Genomic DNA, 19,513 nt, shown 5'->3' on the forward strand with positions numbered 1-19,513 from the left:
AATATATTCAACCTGGGGTTTTAGAAGCTTGGGATTTTTGAATTTAAATAAATTCGCTTTATACTGGGCGGAATGTTACTATCCTTTTATTTTGGGTTACTTATTTTGTCTATATATTTCCTGTGCCTCTGAATAATCATCATGTGCTATATATACTACCAGGTACGGGTCATTATCGCTTCGAATGGAGTATTCGATTATAGTCCCTGCTTATATATTGAAAGGTCATCTGCACATTTTAAGCCTTTTTCCGCCTTTTTATGCCGTCTAGCAATAAATCTTGAGAAGGGGAGAAGATATGTAAAAAAAGATATTTAAAAAGACAATAAAAAAACCACCGAAAAGACTACCAAAAAGACAACACCAGGCTGCATAGGCGGCCGACTATTCTTGTTTAACGTTGATTTCAAAGCTTAAAACACGATAGGCTCTTACTTCGATCTAAAGTTGTGCGATCACATTCCTATGGCGTAAACAACCCAGCTGCAAGGATCCGATACACAACAATCGGCCTGAATGACGTGCCAGCCAACCTGATGATTTCCAAGCACGTAGAAGCACCATATCTCCTCGATTCTCCTCTTTGTATTCAATTCATTTAAATCTGAGAATGGGTTTCACAGTGTAATCGCTATAAATAAATAGTGTTCAAACTATACTCCAACCATCTACAGCAGCTCAATATGGACATCCAGGAAAGACAGCCTCTCTTAAACTCATCAAGTCACCCCAACATTCCATCTCACAACTCTCAACATGAACCACTCGGCCTCTCATCAGATAATTTTCCCGCACCCTTACCCGACACCCTACCAGGCACGCCCTACAGAAAGACCATCAACTGGTCAAGCGCATACATATTAGTCGTTTCGCAAGTAATTGGGAGCGGTATCTTCGCAACACCAGGCTCAATCGTCAAATCTGCCGGAAGCATCGGATTGACCTTGCTAGTATGGCTGGTTGGGACGATATTATCAGCTTGCGGTCTAGCCGTCTTTATGGAATTCGGATGCATGTTACCTCGTTCAGGGGGACAAAAGGTAAAGTGCATTGCTGCAGAATTGCAGAACCACGTCAGCTAAATTCATTTACTTTTTGCGCAGGTGTACCTCGAGTATACCTATCCCCGACCGCGGTTTCTCGCATCAAGCCTTATAACAGCCCAGGTAGTGCTTTTGGGGTTCACGGCGAGCAACTGCATTATCTTTTCGAAATACGCGTTCTTCGCGCTTAGTATTGAGCCCACCGAACTTCAGCATAAGGTCCTCGCGGTTGGTCTCTTGACTGCCATTACTATTGTCCATGGCTGTTTCTTGAAAACCGGCATCTTAGTCCAGAATGTCCTTGGCTGGGTGAAGATCTTCCTCATTGGCGCCATGTCCTTGACGGGAATCTGGGTGGTTTTTCTCGGTTTGTATGGAGATACTGATAATATATTTCCAGCATCGGGAGTCGTCAGCTCGTTTTCTTGGGATTCGATGTGGGAAGGATCGAACTGGAGCTGGAGTGTGCTTTCCTCGGCTTTGTTCAAAGTCTACTATTCCTACGCCGGGCTGAGCAATGTGAACAATGTCCTCAGTGAAGTTCATGATCCAGTGAAGATAGTGAAGACTGTGTGTCCTACTGCACTCCTCACAGCCGGTGGCCTATACTTTCTTGCGAATCTTTCATACTTCCTGGTCATTCCGCTCGAAGAGATCAAAGGTAGCGGGGAATTAGTGGGCGCACTACTATTTGAAAGATTATTTGGGGCTCACGTCGGAAAAATATTCTTTCCACTTGCTATTGCCATTTCAGCTGCCGGGAATGTGATGGTGGTGACCTTTGGCTTGGTACGCTTTTGCATATATGGAATTGAAAGCTAATGAATACTAACATTAGTAGGCACGTGTGAATCAAGAAATAGCCCGACAAGGCTTTCTTCCATGGCAAAAGGTTCTCTCTTCCTCGCGGCCATTTGGAACTCCACTAGGTGGACTTATTGTACACTATATCCCTTCTATGTTGGTCCTCGCCCTACCACCGAAAGGGGACGTCTACAACTTTATTCTGGACTTGGAGGGATACCCTGGACAGATGTTTTCCTTGGCAATCACAGTCGGTCTGCTGATAGTACGATACCGGGAGCCTCATCTTCCACGGCCCTTCAAAGCATGGTTGCCAGTTGTCTGGTTACGGGTCGCGGTGTGTTTAGTCCTGCTAGTAGCACCCTTCATCCCGCCGCCGAATTGGCGGGATGCCAATTTCTTCTATGCCACCTATCCACTCGTCGGGATTGGAATGTGAGTGACAATCTTTCCATGTGAGAGTTACCTCACTAACAAACACAGTGTGCTCTCGGGGGTTCTCTACTGGTATGTCTGGACAGTGTTACTCCCACGATGGGGGGGTTATCAACTTGAGGAAGAGAAAGAGATTCTGGCCGACGGAACTAGCATCATCAAACTCGTTCATTCATATGATAAGTGACAGCGTTGACGCATATCATGCTCACTTCATGGGATTGGTCATTGACTTCATGTTGGCGTCTGGGAGACAGTGTTGGGTTCATAGAATGCCGAGTCTGTCTATAAGGAGAAACCGCTGGTCCCTAATGACAGTAGGTAACGGATAATGTCTACGACTTGTCCACTTGTAATGCAGCCATGTAGAAGTGGTTGAGGTCTGAGACTACAGTGATTTCCCCGAGCAATCGCGCACGACAGACACACGGATGCATCCATGCTTCTTTCTTCCTTCCTTCCTTTCTTCCTCGATGCTTCTCTCTCATCTCCTTCCTTCCCTATCCATCTTTTTTACATAGCGAATACAGCATCCAGATCTCCCTCTGTATCTGTATGTGCTAGAATCACAACTGAACTTCCCAACACACTTCCCCAGTTCCTCGGGGTTGTCTTCGAGCAAATCCTTGCTTCACCATGGCATCGATGCCTCAGAGGCCCGACAGGCCACCTGCTCCATGTCCCTCCTGGGTCTTTTCCAACAACTCGGACACCCAGTCAGTATTTCCCGCTTCGCAGGGCTGGATTCATCCCTCTAACTAAGCCAGTACTGCCAAAGATCGCTGTTGGTTCGGTACAGACTATATCCCCTTCAGGTCCTATGTCACGGATATAGCTGGGGGCTCGGTCGAAGTCATTGGGATGGGAACTGTCAATCTCGCCACCATAAACTCACCAACCCAGAACGGTCTGAGCTCGCATGGCTCCCTCCTCTTGAAGAACGTGCTGCATACCCCTGCAATGCTCTGCAACATCATCGGAAGGCCCGTAATGGACGACTACACTGTCATATGCGACCGCACTGCCTCAGATAACGCCGGTTTTATTGTCAAGAACACTGATGGTTGTATCATGGCATATTTCAAGCCCATGAGTCAAGGCCCCAAGTTGTACCAAGTCCAACTTGGTGAGCCTCCACTAGGCCATGAGTTTGGGATTTCACCTTTGTGCCCTAATGGGCTCTACATGATTCACGCCTTCTGGTTCCAGCGTGAGCGACAGAGATTTGAAATCTTGAAAGCCTCCGGTCTGACTCGGGCCTCAGGCGTAGAGCCACTGACAGAGGCCGAAACAGGTTGGTTCCGGAGGAATCGCATGTCTGAAAAGGCAATTAGAGTTGCCTACGGGTTAAATTCCAACAGGAGGGAGCATCAAGAGGAAGGCCGTGCCATCATGCGAATTCTCAAGTCCCATGCCGAAAATGAACCGAAAATCGGACCCCAGAAGAACCCGCATGATTGTTGAGAGGAAACAATTTTTATTTCCTCTGATGGTGATTTCCTAGGTGTGGTTGAGGAAGTCATCCAAATTATGTCTCCCGTTGCTTCATATGTTTTCAAAATACCCCAATTAAGCGACAAATTACAAATGACCAAGCTTCCTTCATAGCCTGAACAAAGATGCAAATCGGACTGAATGTCAAATCTGCTCTTAGTCCCAGATATTGGCTGTAGATTCCTTGGGCTCTAGGCATCGTCCATGGCGGTCTTCAAAGAGGCGATACGTTTATCTAGATACGGAGCACAATCTTCCCAACTTGTTTACCCTGCCAAACATATTCAACCGCCTGTTCGGCTTGCTCAAATGGAAATATTATGTCAATGAGGTCATCCAGGGGCGTTTGAGCTGCTGATAATGCAGCACAGAAGTCCTCCATATCATGCTTTGACCCTGCATTGATACCTCTGTTTTGTTACAAGTCAGACTTCAATATCCAATAATTAAGCATCGAAAAATAAATCTCACCTCAAATTAATCCTTCGATCGATAATGGTCGGGATCAGCTCCCGCAGGTCATTAGAGTCCTGCCGTGAAAGATATCCAACCTGACTGACCACGCCGCCACGTCGAGTGCATCTCATACTCTTAACCAAGGAGCTAGATCCGCCATTTTCAACAACAATGTCCACACCAACGCCATTAGTCAACTTGAGAACCTCCTTGTCCCAGTCTGGCGCTTGAGAGTAGTTTATCGTCATGATCGGCGGGTTTGAATACCTGATCTTCATTTGTTCGAGCTTCTTATCACTCGAAGATGTCAAAATCACCCGAAGGCCCGCAGCCCTTGCAAGCTTGAGTGCAAAAACACTGACCCCTCCAGTGCCTACTCAGTTGTTAGTGTTGAACCAAGCCTCAATACAGAGAGCACATACCTTGAATCAACACAGTCTGCCCAATACTCATACCCTTCAACGCCGACCAAGCGGTAACACCAGCACAAGGAATTATAGCAGCCTCAATCCAGTCAAGATAGTCTGGAAGCTTACACAGAACATCCTCGTCAAAAATAATATAATCCGCCATAACTCCATCCTCGTCTGCTGCCAGCCACGACCGCTTCATTTCACGCCCTGAAATATTCTCAGTGTCGATTATAGGCCCGGCCCTATCACCGACCAGCAATGTCTTCACCTTATCTCCAACTGCGAGGACCTCTCCCGCTGCATCATTGCCTAAAATCCCATTTGGAACCACTGGCCACGGGTTCCCTCCATTAGCGATGTTGGCGTCGCGGTAGTTAAGAGCCACGGCATGCACTTTGATTAAGACTGCGGTCGGTGCAAGTGGTAGCGCGAGCGCTTCCTGTACAAGCTTTAACTTCGGCTTGCCGGGAGTATAATCGTCTGTTCGCCTGAAGGCGCGACGGTGGGTGACTTCAGGGCTCGACATTTCTTTTTGGGCTGTTGATAGTAGGAACAATATGTAAAGTTGTTGAAATGATTGTGATTTATAATAGAGATCCTTGCACGTACCGACGTCACTCCAATACGCGGGGACCTACCCCTCCTTCTGGATACATGCTTTCTTCATTCTAACCGGAATTTCTATAGTTTCTAACTTGATGAGAAAGACCCGGTGTGACTTTGATGCTATAACCTATCTGCATTTCTTTCTCTGACATCATCTGGCTAAGAGGGCTGTTCCGGCCACAGCAACTGGCTTGATAGACCGAGGCGATTGAACATGAGATAATTGTTGATTCCGGGGTCGGGTTTCAGGTCAGCATGTAGAAAAAGGACCCGCGGGTCGTTCTCATAGAGATGATTATATAGATAGCTAACTTCTTTTGTTGCGATTTTATAGCGAGAAATTGTATACTATCACAGGCTTGATGATTGACCCTAGACATGAATAAGTCACACAAGTTCAGTGAATGAACCAAAATGCTGCCTGGATAGAAAAAGTTCCTTCTTATGCGTTAAAATTACCCACGGCGCTAACCCGAAAGGAGTAAGTAAAGCTAGATACGCCCTCGGGATCCCTCGCCTTGTATAGCTCCCTCAAAGCAATAAATCGATATGCCCAGGAGATGAATAGATGATATGGACAGCCTACAGTCTCATGTCTTGATACTATTGTGCTGCATGTGCCTATAATGATCCAATCCATGCAAAGGCCTGAGCGATAGAGCTCAGCTTAAGCATGCATTGGTGTCAGAGTTGCATCCTTTGTATGCTCGTGGTGGTTGTAAATGACCCATCGGGCGATAGTTGCAAGTCACAGGCCAATAAGACGCTGATTCATATGCGACTAACTTACAATGACTCCAAGATTCAAGCCATGTTGTACGTAATAGCACTGGAGAAGCCAGAAGAAGGTCCCCTCGGCCCAGCGTTTTTCCTTGCCAAGGCGGTCAGGTGATTCCCGATTAAATTTGTCCGAGGACAAATGATTCCGCTTCCAGTTCACTGAGTCTCTATTCTCAATTCCACATATCACTATTCATAATGTTCCAACGAACCATCCTCAGACAGGCTCAGGCCGCCCGCTCCATCCTCTCCACCTCCTCTCCCTCCACCGCATCGCTGGCGCTGCGACGGACCACACAACAACCACGTCTGCCGGCTATCCGGCCATTCGCTCCCCGGTCTACCCGTCTCTACTCAACGGAGACCAAGGAAGCCACCGAAGCCGAGAACGCAGAGAACGCAGAGGCCGAGGACCCCGTCAAGAAGGAGCTCGAACAGAAGACCAAGGAAGCCATTGAGTTCAAGGTAAGCTATTTCCCCGTATTTACTGCTACGGGTAGCTCCACAGCTCTTTCGCAGACGAATATTAATCCGAACTTTCCATTAGGACAAATGGCTCCGCTCTGTCGCCGAATCCCGCAACCTCGTTGAGCGCAACAAGCGCGACATGGAGGCCGCCCGCAAGTTCGCCATCCAGGGTTTCGCCAAGGACCTCCTCGACAGCATCGACAACTTCGACCGCGCGCTGCTGGCCGTGCCCGAGGACAAGATCACCGCTGCTAAGACCGAAGAGAACAAGGACCTCCTCGATCTCGTCGCCGGTCTCAACATGACCCAGCACATCCTCCTCAACACCCTCCAGAAGCACGGTCTCGAGCGCTTCGACCCCGGTGAGCAGGTCGACGGCAAGGCCCAGAAGTTCGACGCAAACTTGCACGAGGCTACCTTCATGGCCCCGGCTGCTGGTCTCGAGGACGGTGATGTTATGCACGTCCAGAGCAAGGGCTTCCGTCTTAATGGCCGCGTTCTGCGGGTGAGTTCCACATACTAAGATCCAAAATTCTAACGGAGTATTGTGACTAACTGCTTTCTTCTTTCTTATAGGCTGCCAAGGTTGGTGTCGTCAAGAACGCTTAAATCGTCGGCAAAAACTTCGATTCTTAATCCTTCGACCTTCCCTGATCCTTCCCGCCTTTTCACTCTTCTTTACTTGTCTCTGTACCATATGTCATACATCATGATCACGATAGGGTTTTATGCTCGGATACGGCTGGCTTTTGGACCCGGGAAAAGTACTCTTCCTTGCTATCTTTCTGCTCGTCTCTTGAATTCGGCTGTATGATACACCCTTGTTGCATGTGTCTGGAGGCGTACGGATTGTCTCATGTTGGTGGTGTGTTTTCACTTGTTTTGTGACGTCTGTACCTCTTATGACCCCTGATAACTCTCTCCTCCTCACTGTATAATACACACTTCTTCGGGGCACTGCCATAGCCTCCGGTGTCTTCATTCTCCTTCCGCATTCGGCAACCCCTAAATTAAACTCTAATCAAAGACAAAGCTGGCTATGGTCTACATATATGGAACTTTAGCTTAATAATATCCATATATCGATATTGGCCTAATGAGAGGAATGCTATATCTTACATATTTTCCATAATAATCACAGTATAGTACAAAGTATAACCCAACAATCTCCAAGCTCACCTCAGCTCAACTCCAAGCTCTTCAACTAGCTTCTCCCGGACCTTTAGGTGCATCTCATTGCTCTCCTCATTCGTCAAAGTCCGCTCCAAGCTCCGGTAGTTAATGCGGTAGCACATGCTCTTGCGCGAAGTCTTGGGATGCGTAAACTCATCAATGAGAGTAACATCCTCAACAAGATCCCCACCAATCCCACGAACAATCTCCATAATATCATTCTCATGGAAAGGCACACCCCCACCAGCAGCACTGCTACCACCCGTCACAGCCGCAGGAGGCAACCAGAAAGCAACATCCTTATAGCAAGCCGGGTGCTTAGAGAAAGGCTCGAAGCGAGCAATATGGCCAGCCCGGAACTGCGACAAGAACCGCTCATCCCGCGACCAGAACAGCCGGATATCAGGAATATTGAAAAGAAGCATAGCAATCCGCTCAATACCCAGTCCAAACGCCCACCCAATCCGGTCCGGCACGTCAGAGTTGATCAACAGATCCTGCTTGATAACACCACACCCCAGAATCTCCAGCCACTCATCTTGCCAGAACACCTCCAGCTCCCAGGACGGGCTGGTGAACGGGAAGTAAGCCTCGACCCAGCGCACCTTGAGCGGCTCCTGCTCCGCGCCGCCGCTACTCGCCGCAGCGGCCTTGCTGGCTTCCGTGAAGATCTTGATCACCATCCGCTCGAGGGAACGCTTGAGGTGCGCGCTCACAGCCTCGACCTCCTCGGCGCTGTGGTGCTCGTCCTGCAGCGGGTTCCGCTGCGCGTGGATAGTCGGGTTCGGATCCTCGACTACGACGTCGTGGCGCGGGATCTTCTCCACATCAGCCATGATCCTCGCTGCTGTCTCGGACGAGGCGGAGAGTGGGTTCGCAGGTCGCTTCCACAGCATCGCGCCCTCCATCTGGTGGAAGACGGGGTAGTGGCTGCGGTCGATCGCGTCGCGACGGTACACGTCGGCGATCACGGTGTATCCGACCTCCTCGGGGCGGGTGTGTTCGTTGCGGGCGATTTGCTGGAAATACGCCTGCTGGTGGGCGCTCGTGTGGGTGCGCAGCACTGTCTTGTCGTTCACGTAGTAGGTATCTGTGCGGCTGCGGCCCGGGTGGTCCGCGGGGAAGCCGAGGACGTCGAAGTTTTGTCTTGTTGAGACGACGGGGTTCTTCTCTGAGTAGTTGCCATAGCTTGGGCTTGCGAATTGGCTTTCGATGAGTTTGCGTGTAATGGCGAGAGGGTGGTTGTCGTCGAGGTAAAGTCGTCGGCCGATATGAGACAGGATTGTATCGGGGGTGTTGGTCCACTGGTCGGTTGAGTAGGTCTGCCCTTCGAGTTTGAGGCTCGATTGTTGCTGGGGTGTTTTGGAGGTAGTGGTTGCTTTCTGTTCACTCCGGCGAGCTGTGGTTGAGCTCCATTCGCGGTTGCGGGAGAGAATGGGAGTCAGTGGGAGGGAGCGCGGAATGGCGATTTGGGGCCGGATTGAGGCAATTGACCAACGGCCACTGCTCGCACGCAGGGCTCGACCGGTAGCGAATAGCCTCATGGTTGAGTTGGACGTTGTGAGAATTGCAAGTTGTCTATCGAGGCTATCAACACATGTTCGGGTCGGCAAAATTAGTCTCCGAAGTACATTTGTCGAGTCAATCTGCACAACAAAAAAGATAGAAAGCTTAGCATTTACCTCTTTCTAGAAGAGAGAGGCTTATGATTAAAGATGTTTGCATTTCTCTACGGTTGCTACAGCTAGCAGCCCGAGCCATTTTTACCTTCACATATCTACATTGAGGTTCTCTGTTTATTAACTATGTATGCAGTTTGCATCATCACTTGATAAATTATACATATGTTTTAGTATATATACTTGGGTCAGAAGAAAAACAAACAGTTTGATTGATATTGCATCCTATTCCACCTCTTTGTTTTTCTTTTATGTGCGACAACGACTGGATACAAATACTATCTATCGCATTTGCTCCGAGGAAGCGGAACAATATATTGTATTAGAGGAGCTCTAATTCTAGTCAGTAGGATATTTTGTACCTTTGATACCGCGATTACATCACTCACACCCATACCTAGGTAATACCTCCCCAATTAGCCTTTATGCATCTGGTATCTTGCCCCTCCTGCAGAACCCCTCGGTAGTCCGACGCCAACCGCCCAATATCCGTAAAAACTCCGAAGATCAGCTTGATAGCCGATCTCGTCATATCAGCTCGATTGAAGTCATTATTATAATGGCTGTATGTGCAAAGATACCCTCGGTATCCATTTCAAAGACCGAGAAAGGACTATATACAGGGTCTCTGAGGGGTTTGGGCCAGGGCTGTATGTTCCATACAAGATGATGTCCGGGGCAAACGAAAAGACCGCAAACCCGAGAATATGATTGGTGCAAATGATGAACCCCCATCAAGTCACTTGATGTGATTGGCTGTTCCTTTTATATTCGGGTGGCCGAGTGGCTTCGGAGTTCTGATTTGTCTCCGTCGGTATTTAAAGAGCCAAAAATTACGTCAAGTCACGTTCGTAAAAGCCGAGAAAAGGCCAGTAAAAAAATATTACATTTTTGGAATCACTCTCTCCCCGCCTTTTTTTAAAAAAACTGTGTATATTTAGGGGATCTTGTTTCCCAGGATGGCAGACAGCGGCAAGATGTTGCAGGTTTCTCCTCACTCCCGGGTCGTGCCCGTTCAGACGCCGCAGTCAAAACCGAAGCAGGTGCATTACCCGTTTTGGTTTGGGGGTTCGGCCTCATGCTTTGCCGCGTCCGTGACGCACCCGTTAGATTTAGGTATGTTCTTATTCCTTCCCTCAATTATATACTATATGCTGACTTTGCGCCCACAGTTAAGGTAATTGCAAGCCCCCAGCCGTTTGTCCGATGCGTCATTCATGACCGCGATTCCGAGCCCCGACGCTGATATCTGTTTGTCGCATAATAGGTCCGGTTACAGACTCGTGCGCCTGATGCGCCAAAAACCATGGTCGGGACATTTGTACACATCGTGAAGAATAGTGGCTTCACGGGATTATACAGTGGTGTATGTGCGATCCCAAAATCCGGTCGATAGCGAATACCCATGGCTATCAGTAAACGGGCACAGTTGGCTAACGAAGAACCGATTGGATATGGTATAGTTGTCCGCCGCGATGCTACGTCAAATCACATACTCCACAACGCGCTTCGGTATCTACGAAGAATTGAAGTCGCGCGTTGCCTCGCCCACCTCAGACCCCGCCGGCGCACCAAGCATGCTTACTCTCATCGGCATTGCCTCTGCCTCCGGATTCATCGGCGGCTTTGCAGGCAATCCAGCTGATGTGATGAACGTCCGCATGCAACACGACGCATCCCTCCCTCCCGCCCAGCGCCGCAACTACCGAAACGCAATCCACGGGCTCGTCCAGATGACCCGGACAGAGGGATTCAGTTCTCTTTTCCGCGGAGTGTGGCCTAACTCCACCCGCGCAATCCTGATGACTGCCTCGCAGCTCGCTTCTTACGATACCTTTAAGCGCATGTGTATCGAGAAGGCCGGCATGGCTGATAATCTGGGCACACACTTCACAGCCTCGTTCATGGCGGGCTTCGTTGCGACCACTGTCTGCAGCCCCGTAGACGTGATCAAGACTCGCATTATGACGGCTTCTCATGCGGAGGGCGCTGGTCATACTATCGTTAGTCTTCTGCGTGATATCTGCCGCAAGGAAGGCCTGGGGTGGACTTTCCGTGGCTGGGTGCCTAGCTTTATCCGCCTTGGTCCCCATACCATTGCCACTTTCCTCTTCCTCGAGGAGCACAAGAAGCTCTACCGCAAGCTGAAGGGCATCTAAAGATCCAAAGAGTGATCATTCCTTTTTGTGACTCTTTTTTTCCCGCCGATTCTTCCCAATCTTACAACAGCATTTACGCCCTCTGTCCGATATATTCTCGGTATATACGATTTTTTTGTCATTTTCTCTGGTTTTCTATTTGGGTGGTGCACTTTGAGACTCGCGCACACCATTTTCATTTTGGCTTGTATATAGCTTGCATTCTTTCGGATGTTTCTTTCATCGGAGATTCGAATGATGGCCGAGGACGGCCGTGGAGCATATCTAGAACATGACCCTGTGGTTTTGTATAGTGTGCTGGATTATGTATTTTTCTTGTTAGAGCTGGGATTACATAGAATTAGATACACACACACTGAATCGCATTCAGAGCATTTCCGCAAGGACGACATGGTTTCTACTCGACTTTCTAATTATATTCCCAAGCCACGGTTCACAATTATTGCGAGCGTCTACTGATGAAAGATGTAGGGACTGCCCATGCTTCAAAATAGTCAGAACAAGCACTAGCTAACAACACATTTCTCTTTACAATACGACGAGTTTATAAACACCCTTTCTTGCCTTGGACGGACGGAACAACTTAGGAAATATGGGGGTTGTGTCCCCGCGTGACCCAGTAGAGTACATTGGAACTTGTCGATACATAAAATTTGACACGGCTCACTTGACCAACGAAAAAAACAGCTGTTGGTTATCTACTTGTCAAGGTGGACAGGGAAGTTGCCAGCCTCTGTTAAAACAAGTTAGTATAAATAAACACATATCCAGAGGAGACTTGGAGATGCGTACCGCGCTGACCGTCCCAACGATCGGTCCAGGCCTTGGGGCAAAGAGAGCGGAAGGAGTGGTAGAACTGCGAGAGAAGCTGTTAGAAGCTGTTGGGATTCGAGGATATTGTCGGTGTCGAAATTACCTGCTTGCAGGGGCGGAAGTCCTCGCCCTTGGCAGTGGTACACTTGTAGTAGTCGACATAGTTCTGCCAGCAGTGCTTGGTCCTGCGGAGCGAATCAGCGTTAGATAAATATGAAAAAGACAGCCAAATAACAGCTTATCACGTACTGGTTCTGCTGGGGGAAACGGGCATCGTAGCCTGCGATTCGATCGAAAATTGTCAATTTACACCACACATCAGCTGATCGGGGGATATCGGTCCACGCGCATGCGACGAGCGAAAGAAGCGGGAAAATATCAAGGTTTACGCACCAGCTGCAATTAAATTAGCCATTGACTCTCTATAGGGCTCCTGGCCCCGGTTTTCTCGGGAGGGGGTAGTGGACTTACCAGTGACGAACTTGAAGGGCTTGGTCTCGAGGACCTCATCGGGGTCGGCTTCCGGAATAGCACCCATATTTGCGATGTGTAGCTTCGAGAGAAACAACACACGAGGGAAAGAATTGAAGTGGAGTGGAAAGAGAGGAGGGGAGAAAGAGAGCCGGGAAGAGCGACGTTGGGTGATTGAAGCTGTGAAGTGCCGGATATGACCGCGGGCGGTCAAGCGAGAGCCACTCAGCGTCTCGCTTTTACACCCGAGCCAGTCACGTTCTCGGAAAGCTGGTGTTCCAACCTCGTCCTCTATCCCACTCTTCTTCTGCTTCTCCAGAGTTGAACCACAGATCTCGCCATGTATCCCACTCGCATGCTGCGGATGCAGCCCACCCGGGCTTTTGCTTTCCCTACTCCTGTATGTTCTTCCCTTCGGCAGTGGTGTTGTGATCATACGATCCCTCGGTTACTAACTCATGTCTGTAGAAGGAGCCACAAAGTGGTATGCGTCTCTGAGATCACTAGATCCGGTGATCAACGAAGTCATGGAGAAATGGCTTTACTTTTATGGGGACAGTCAATGAACTAACCATGCGCCTACAGCTCACACTATCTCCCAGCGTCTGCGCCAGCTCAAGCGTGTGCCCCCCGAGTTGCTCCCTATCGGTATGTGCTATAGTCATGGCTTCGTGATCGGAAATTGGGCTAACAGGCTGTTTGTTATTTAGGCTTCGTCCTTGCGTACGTTAATACCCTGTTTGATACTATTTGCCGCTTGATTCCGGGAGCACATGCCCGACACATGCCGGAATTTCATTCCCCTATATCCCATCACCGGCAATCAAACTTATCTTTCCCTGATGCTAACTTATAATCTCAGTGTTGCCATTGGTGCCGCCATCTACTCTTCAGGCAAGAAGCTGATGACCGACAAGACCCTGCGTCTCTACCGCAACAGCCCCGAGAGCCGTGAGCACTAAATTGTACCACCATGTTTCTTTGAGTTCTCAGAATGCGATCTGCAGTTTTTGGATTCTTGCCGCTTGTATTGTTCATTAGGAGAATTTGAAGCCGATGGGCATGATTTGAGAAAAACCAGTGGAGCAAAAAAGGAACGGGCTTGAGATTGGAGTCCGTGTACATATTCCGGCTTCCCGAGCCTGAATCCTGTGGTATAATTGGCAAATTGTACTATCGTGTGGGACTTCTGCTTTTTGTTTGTCATCTTCGTCGTAGCTATCGTAAAGTGTAGCGTGCTTCACTCGGGCTTCGGCCCAGCAACATCTAATTGTTCCAATCCCTGCATAGGATCTTGGGGACGACTGTTTGCAGCCTGAGCCTCCTCCGCCACTTCCCGATCCTCCTCGCTGACGGCATGCTTGGCCAAGTACCCCTCCTGTAGAATATGTCGGTTAGTATAGATTGAGGTTAGATATAGAATCGAACCCAACGAACCTGTTCCCAGATCGCGGTCTTGCTGCCGAGTCCTTCGTTGGCATCCTTCTGCGGCTTTGCAGCGGCGACTTTGATGGTGCGCCCGTAGATCTCGCTACCATCCATATTGTCGATTGCCTCTTTGGCGTCTTGCGGCAGATCAAATTCCACATATCCAAATCCGCGGTGAACTTCAGCCGAGTTGGGTTGGTCCGGTTTGGGCAGTGAGATATCAACAACTTCGCCGAATGGAACGAAAGCTTCCGCAAGTGTGTGCACGGTCACTCCCTGGTCAAGACCACCGACGTAGACGGTGCTCTTGAGCCGCGTGGTTTCGCTCATGATGTGTAGTTGCGCTTCGGGTCAAATTGGTAGGTGTTTGATTTGGGTGGCGATGTGGCGAGATCGCACAGAATATTAGAAGAGAAAAGTGCGTGCAACGACAAAGAAAGCTTTTGTGTTCGAGACTCTGAATCCAAGCTGTATCTTGCTATCAGCCCAGAACGGAAGACTGATATCACGTGCAGCTCACCTCGGAGAGTGTTTTGGCGAGTCTCAAAGCGGTCTAGCGCGCGTTCCCCGGTCCCTCCAAGTCCAGGAGGCCACTTGGTTACTGCTATACTTGGAACATCTAGACTATCACCCCATTGTCAATTATTCATAGGGGGTGGTTCTTGATCCCTCTCCTACCTCATTTCTTGAGTTTCATTGTTCCTTAGGAGAAACCTTTCACATACTCTATTGGTCTCGATCCTCACCAAAACATACCTCCTCTGCCATCATCATGGTGCGTCTGAGGGAAATCCCAAGGACGGCCACGTTCGCCTGGTCGCCTGGCGCTGCGTCGCCATTGATCGCAACTGGAACTCGCGCCGGCGCTGTTGACGCCGACTTTTCTAACAAGACATGCCTTGAACTGTGGGATCTGGGCCTTGACCGCGAGGACGCGAGCGAGGAGCTGCATCCGCTAGCTAAGGTCGATACGGACTCTGGGTAAGTTTTGTCTTTGGGGACTTGAATGAAGATGAGCATGCTGACTGATTAATGAAACTAGCTTCAATGATGTGGCCTGGACAACGTCCGAAGACAACAAACGGGGTGTGATTGCGGGTGGCTTGGAGAATGGCTCGCTGGAGTTGTGGGATGCCGATAAGCTACTTGCTGGATCCAGGTTGGTTGAACCTCTACATATGAACTATACCACGGGATACTTTGCTGATCGTTCAATTTCAGTGATGCGTTGATCTCAAGAACCACTAAACACAGCGGCGCCATCAAGACCCTTCAGTTCAACCCGAAACACCCAAACCTTCTGGCAACCGGTGGCGCACAAGGAGAGGTAGGCTGCAATTCGAGGATAACAGGTTGGATATGTGGCTAATTACTGGATAGCTGTTCATCTGGGATCTAAACAACATCGAGAACCCATTCCGGTTGGGCAACAACGCGGCCCGCACAGATGATATCGACTGCTTGGATTGGAACAGGAAGGTTCCTCATATTCTGGTCACTGGTAGCAGCTCCGGCTTTGTGACGGTCTGGGATGTCAAGACGAAAAAAGAGAGTCTGACACTGAACAACAAGTCCCGGAAGGCTGTCAGCGCAGTCGCATGGGACCCCGAGAGGGTACGTTGGCACCTCCTACGTGGTTTTTCCAGAATTGCTGACCATTTTTTCACGTCTAGCCCACAAAGCTTATTACATCGTCACCCCTCGAGTCAGACCCAGTGCTCTATGTCTGGGACCTCCGCAACTCCCACGCCCCGGAGCGGGTATGTTACTCTTTCAAAGCCCAGGTGTGACTTAATACTGATATTATTTGTATAGACACTCACCGGTCACGAGTCCGGTGTGCTCTCACTTTCTTGGTGTGAGCATGATCCAGATCTCCTCCTGTCTTCCGGCAAAGATAACCGTAATATCTGTTGGAACCCGCAAACCGGCCAAGCATACGGAGAGTTCCCCGTTGTCACGAACTGGACCTTCCAGACCCGCTGGAACCCCCACAACCCGAACTTCTTTGCAACCGCGTCGTTTGATGGAAAGATCTGTGTCCAGACCCTGCAGAACACGAAGAGTGATAACGCCCAGGCCATCGCCGATCACAACCAAGCCTTGGATGGCGAAGACTTCTTCAACAAGGCGCAAACGCAGCCCCAGGTCTCCAAGTTCTCTCTCCCGAAGGCCCCTCGCTGGCTAGAGCGGCCCTGTGGTGCTACATTTGGCTTTGGAGGTCGGGTCGTTTCCTTCGGTCTGACAGAGAAGGGCTCTCGTACATCCAGTATCAAAATCACATCGTTCGAGGTTGATGAGACCGTTGGCAATGCCACCGAGAGTTTTGAGACTGCATTGAAAGAGGGCGATATTCGTACTCTTTGTGAGTCGCGTGCTTCAGGTGCTTCCAATGAAGCAGAAAAGGCAGACTGGAAGGTGATGCAGGCTTTGATCTCCGAAAACCCACGTAAGGGCTTGATAGAGTACCTGGGATTCCAGGATCAGGCTGATGAGGCCGCCGATAGTCTCGCGCAGCTTGGCTTGGACAAGAAGGAAGGCGAGGTCACCAACCGCGCCGCCGCCAAACCGGCTGGGGTTAAGAAGCACAAGCGCTTGCAATCCATGTTCGATGCCAATCCCGAAGGTGACAGCTTCCTTTCTGAACTGGCTGCTTCCAAGGGTGCCCAAACCAACAACCCATTCCAAATTTTCAATGGCTCAGAAAGCCCGGCAGAGCAACAAATTACTCGGGCTTTGCTCCTTGGAGAGTTCGAGAAAGCTCTAGATGTTGCCCTCCGAGAGGATAAGATGTCCGATGCTTTCATGATTGCCATTTGCGGTGGCCCAAAGTGCATCGAAAAGGCACAGGAGTACTACTTCTCCAAGCAGGCTGGCGGTCCGAACTACATGCGCTTGCTCGCGTCTATTGTGGGTAAGAACCTGTGGGATGTGGTGCATAATGCCGACTTGTCCAACTGGAAGGAAGTTATGGCTGCCTTGTGTACCTTTGCCGACGAGAAGGAATTCCCTGATCTCTGCGATGCTCTCGGTGACCGCCTAGAGGAGCAGATCCAGAACAGCGATGATAAGAGCGCCCGCAAGGATGCTTCTTTCTGCTTCTTGGCAGGCTCGAAGCTTGAGAAGGTTGTTGCAGTCTGGGTTGAGGAACTCCGCGAGAATGAGCAGAAAGGAATTGAAAGCAACACTGACAACTCTTCCTTCTCTATTCATGTCCGTGCTCTGCAGGGCCTGATCGAGAAGGTTACCATCTTCCGCCAAGTCACCAAGTTCCAGGATACGGAGCGAAACAAGGACTCGGATTGGCGCTTGAGCGTCTTGTACGACAAGTACATTGAATATGCCGATGTTGTCGCTACCCATGGACGCCTGCAAATTGCTCAGAAGTACCTCGACCTTGTCCCCGAGAAGCACCCTGAAGCTGAGGTGGCTCGCAACCGCATCAAGCTTGCCACGAGACAGGCACCCCAGAAGGCCCAGGCCGCTGTCGGAGCCAAATCTGCCTTCAAGCCCCTCCCGCAACAGCCCAATTTGTACCAGCCGCAGCAAATTTACAACCCTGCTGCTACTCCAACACCGGCTGCTGCTCCTAACATGTATGCGCCTACTGCGCCTGCTGTTTCTCAGCAGGCTAACCCATATGGCCCCCAAACGACCTCCTCGCCAGCTCAGCCTGCCAACCCCTACGCTAATATGTCGACGGGAGGCGCCTACGGTGGAGCAGCTGGGTATCAGCCAACTCAGGGCATGAGACCTACCAGTTATGCTCCACCATCTGCATTCGGCGGGCAGCAATTCGGCGGACAACAGCCCACAGGTGCTGGTGTCCCTCCCCCTCCTCGCGCGTCATCTAACCAGTCGCCGGGCAACACAGTCACAACATACACCACGGCCACTGGCCTTCCTGCATGGAATGATTTGCCTGAAGGCTTTGCGAAGGCACCTACACCCCGCCGTGGAACTCCTGCCGCAGCCTCTGCACCCATCGCCTCTCCTTTCCCCAACCAGTCACCGAATCTGGCCCAGGGACCTCCCCCGGTTGGTGCTCCGCGCGCACCATCCGTGCCTCCCCCACCAAAGGTGGGCTCTGTGCCTCCGCCGCGCATGATGTCGCCGCTATCTGGTGCGCAGGCCGGATCTCACATGCCTGGGCCTTCCCCGCCGCCCCCTGCCAACCCATACGCCTCTCTCCCTCAGTCACCGCCGTTGGCTCAGGGGTCAACAATGGCTCCCCCGGCATCCATCCCCCGCGGAGCGTCGCCCTACAACGCTCCTCCTAGCATGCCACCCCCAACCAACCGGTATGCACCAAGCCCGGCAACCCAGGCAGCCCAGGCTGCAAACCCGCAACTGCAGACTCGTGGCCCGGTGGCTCCGCCTCCCCAGGCCGTTGCCTCGCCATATGCCCCACAAGCAGTATCACAACCCCCCGCGGCAAACCCATATGGGCCCACCACGCCCATTGCTACACAGCCTCCGCCTATGGCCCAGGGCATCCCGCCGCCACCCCAAGGATCTCGGCCTCCCACAGCCCAGTCGCAGAGGCCAACTCCTTCGGCTCCCAAGTATCGTGAGTAAATCCAGTTAACAATAATTGATTCCAGCTAATTAACCCTTACAGCCCCCGGTGACCGTTCACACATTCCTGCAAACGCACAGCCTGTCTTCGAGATTCTATCGGCAGACATGCAGCGCGTCAAGACCCGGGCCCCTGCGGCATTCAAGGCACAGGTTGATGATGCCGAGCGCCGCTTGAACATCCTCTTTGATCACCTCAACAACGAGGACTTGCTCAAGCCGAACACCATTGAGGACATGGCGAACTTGGCCCGCGCTCTCCAGCAACGTGATTACAAGGCTGCCTCCGATATTCATGTTGATATCATGACCAACCGGACTGACGAATGTGGCAACTGGATGGTGAGTGAACCTTGGTCCTATAATTTTGAACGCTCACTAACAAGTATAATTACAGGTCGGTGTGAAGCGACTGATTAGCATGAGCCGCGCTACTCCGTAAATGACACACCCTTGTACCTTGTCAAGTGGAGGGAATGCTAAAGGCTTGGTATAACTTATGTATTTCTGGCCTTGTTTTCTCTATACTTCAGCGTTGCTCTAAATTTTCTCACCTTTCTTGTCCATTTTATAATTAATGTCTTGCGTATTTTTTTCCGTTCCTCTTCTCTCCTTGGGGCATAAGTCCGATCATGAGCAAGGCCCAAGTTTTCCAACGTTTCTTAAGTGTGGTTGATAGTGTTCACTGCATGATGCCTGATGATTTAGACTGC

At 50.4% G+C, this 19,513-nt stretch overlaps 10 protein-coding genes across 10 annotated transcripts; 6 read left to right on the forward strand and 4 right to left on the reverse strand.

The window, feature by feature from the left end:
- Nucleotides 1-683: 683 nt before the first annotated feature.
- On the forward strand, nt 684-2,469 carry N7471_009837 (putative methionine permease; the record flags this gene model as incomplete). The annotated part of the gene is made up of 4 exons (XM_057282556.1): nt 684-1,040; nt 1,104-1,832; nt 1,885-2,282; nt 2,331-2,469. 4 exons carry the CDS (start codon nt 684-686, stop codon nt 2,467-2,469), a joined length of 1,623 nt encoding a protein of 540 aa, XP_057133439.1.
- Nucleotides 2,470-2,918: 449 nt separating this feature from the next.
- Nucleotides 2,919-3,746, forward strand: N7471_009838 (uncharacterized protein; the record flags this gene model as incomplete). The annotated part of the gene is made up of 2 exons (XM_057282557.1): nt 2,919-2,998; nt 3,050-3,746. The coding sequence occupies 2 exons, from the start codon at nt 2,919-2,921 to the stop codon at nt 3,744-3,746; spliced, it is 777 nt and encodes a 258-aa protein (XP_057133440.1).
- A 265-nt stretch (nt 3,747-4,011) lies between these two features.
- On the reverse strand, nt 4,012-5,171 carry N7471_009839 (zinc-dependent alcohol dehydrogenase family protein; the record flags this gene model as incomplete). Its single annotated transcript, XM_057282558.1, has 3 exons — nt 4,012-4,186; nt 4,248-4,605; nt 4,655-5,171. The coding sequence occupies 3 exons, from the start codon at nt 5,169-5,171 to the stop codon at nt 4,012-4,014; spliced, it is 1,050 nt and encodes a 349-aa protein (XP_057133441.1).
- A 1,058-nt stretch (nt 5,172-6,229) lies between these two features.
- Nucleotides 6,230-7,108, forward strand: grpE (mitochondrial nucleotide exchange factor MGE1; the record flags this gene model as incomplete). The annotated part of the gene is made up of 3 exons (XM_057282559.1): nt 6,230-6,496; nt 6,579-7,004; nt 7,076-7,108. The coding sequence occupies 3 exons, from the start codon at nt 6,230-6,232 to the stop codon at nt 7,106-7,108; spliced, it is 726 nt and encodes a 241-aa protein (XP_057133442.1).
- Nucleotides 7,109-7,674: 566 nt separating this feature from the next.
- Nucleotides 7,675-9,216, reverse strand: N7471_009841 (phenylalanine--tRNA ligase; the record flags this gene model as incomplete). Its single annotated transcript, XM_057282560.1, has 1 exon — nt 7,675-9,216. One exon carries the CDS (start codon nt 9,214-9,216, stop codon nt 7,675-7,677), a length of 1,542 nt encoding a protein of 513 aa, XP_057133443.1.
- A 1,094-nt stretch (nt 9,217-10,310) lies between these two features.
- Nucleotides 10,311-11,510, forward strand: N7471_009842 (uncharacterized protein; the record flags this gene model as incomplete). The annotated part of the gene is made up of 4 exons (XM_057282561.1): nt 10,311-10,467; nt 10,524-10,528; nt 10,619-10,717; nt 10,815-11,510. 4 exons carry the CDS (start codon nt 10,311-10,313, stop codon nt 11,508-11,510), a joined length of 957 nt encoding a protein of 318 aa, XP_057133444.1.
- Nucleotides 11,511-12,208: 698 nt separating this feature from the next.
- On the reverse strand, nt 12,209-12,861 carry N7471_009843 (cytochrome c oxidase subunit VIb; the record flags this gene model as incomplete). Its single annotated transcript, XM_057282562.1, has 5 exons — nt 12,209-12,243; nt 12,303-12,366; nt 12,427-12,508; nt 12,573-12,603; nt 12,795-12,861. The coding sequence occupies 5 exons, from the start codon at nt 12,859-12,861 to the stop codon at nt 12,209-12,211; spliced, it is 279 nt and encodes a 92-aa protein (XP_057133445.1).
- A 273-nt stretch (nt 12,862-13,134) lies between these two features.
- N7471_009844 (uncharacterized protein) lies at nt 13,135-13,756 on the forward strand (the record flags this gene model as incomplete). Its single annotated transcript, XM_057282563.1, has 5 exons — nt 13,135-13,194; nt 13,263-13,278; nt 13,380-13,442; nt 13,505-13,517; nt 13,657-13,756. 5 exons carry the CDS (start codon nt 13,135-13,137, stop codon nt 13,754-13,756), a joined length of 252 nt encoding a protein of 83 aa, XP_057133446.1.
- A 278-nt stretch (nt 13,757-14,034) lies between these two features.
- On the reverse strand, nt 14,035-14,552 carry N7471_009845 (RNA-binding protein; the record flags this gene model as incomplete). The annotated part of the gene is made up of 2 exons (XM_057282564.1): nt 14,035-14,172; nt 14,232-14,552. 2 exons carry the CDS (start codon nt 14,550-14,552, stop codon nt 14,035-14,037), a joined length of 459 nt encoding a protein of 152 aa, XP_057133447.1.
- A 442-nt stretch (nt 14,553-14,994) lies between these two features.
- Nucleotides 14,995-19,242, forward strand: sec31 (putative protein transport protein (SEC31); the record flags this gene model as incomplete). Its single annotated transcript, XM_057282565.1, has 8 exons — nt 14,995-15,203; nt 15,265-15,381; nt 15,444-15,549; nt 15,603-15,836; nt 15,896-15,982; nt 16,038-18,792; nt 18,844-19,142; nt 19,198-19,242. 8 exons carry the CDS (start codon nt 14,995-14,997, stop codon nt 19,240-19,242), a joined length of 3,852 nt encoding a protein of 1,283 aa, XP_057133448.1.
- Between the last annotated feature and the right edge of the window lie 271 nt (nt 19,243-19,513).

Source organism: Penicillium samsonianum, assembly GCF_028829775.1.
Source record: "Penicillium samsonianum strain IBT 33392 chromosome Unknown utg000005l_segment0_segment0, whole genome shotgun sequence".
Lineage (NCBI taxonomy): Eukaryota > Fungi > Ascomycota > Eurotiomycetes > Eurotiales > Aspergillaceae > Penicillium > Penicillium samsonianum.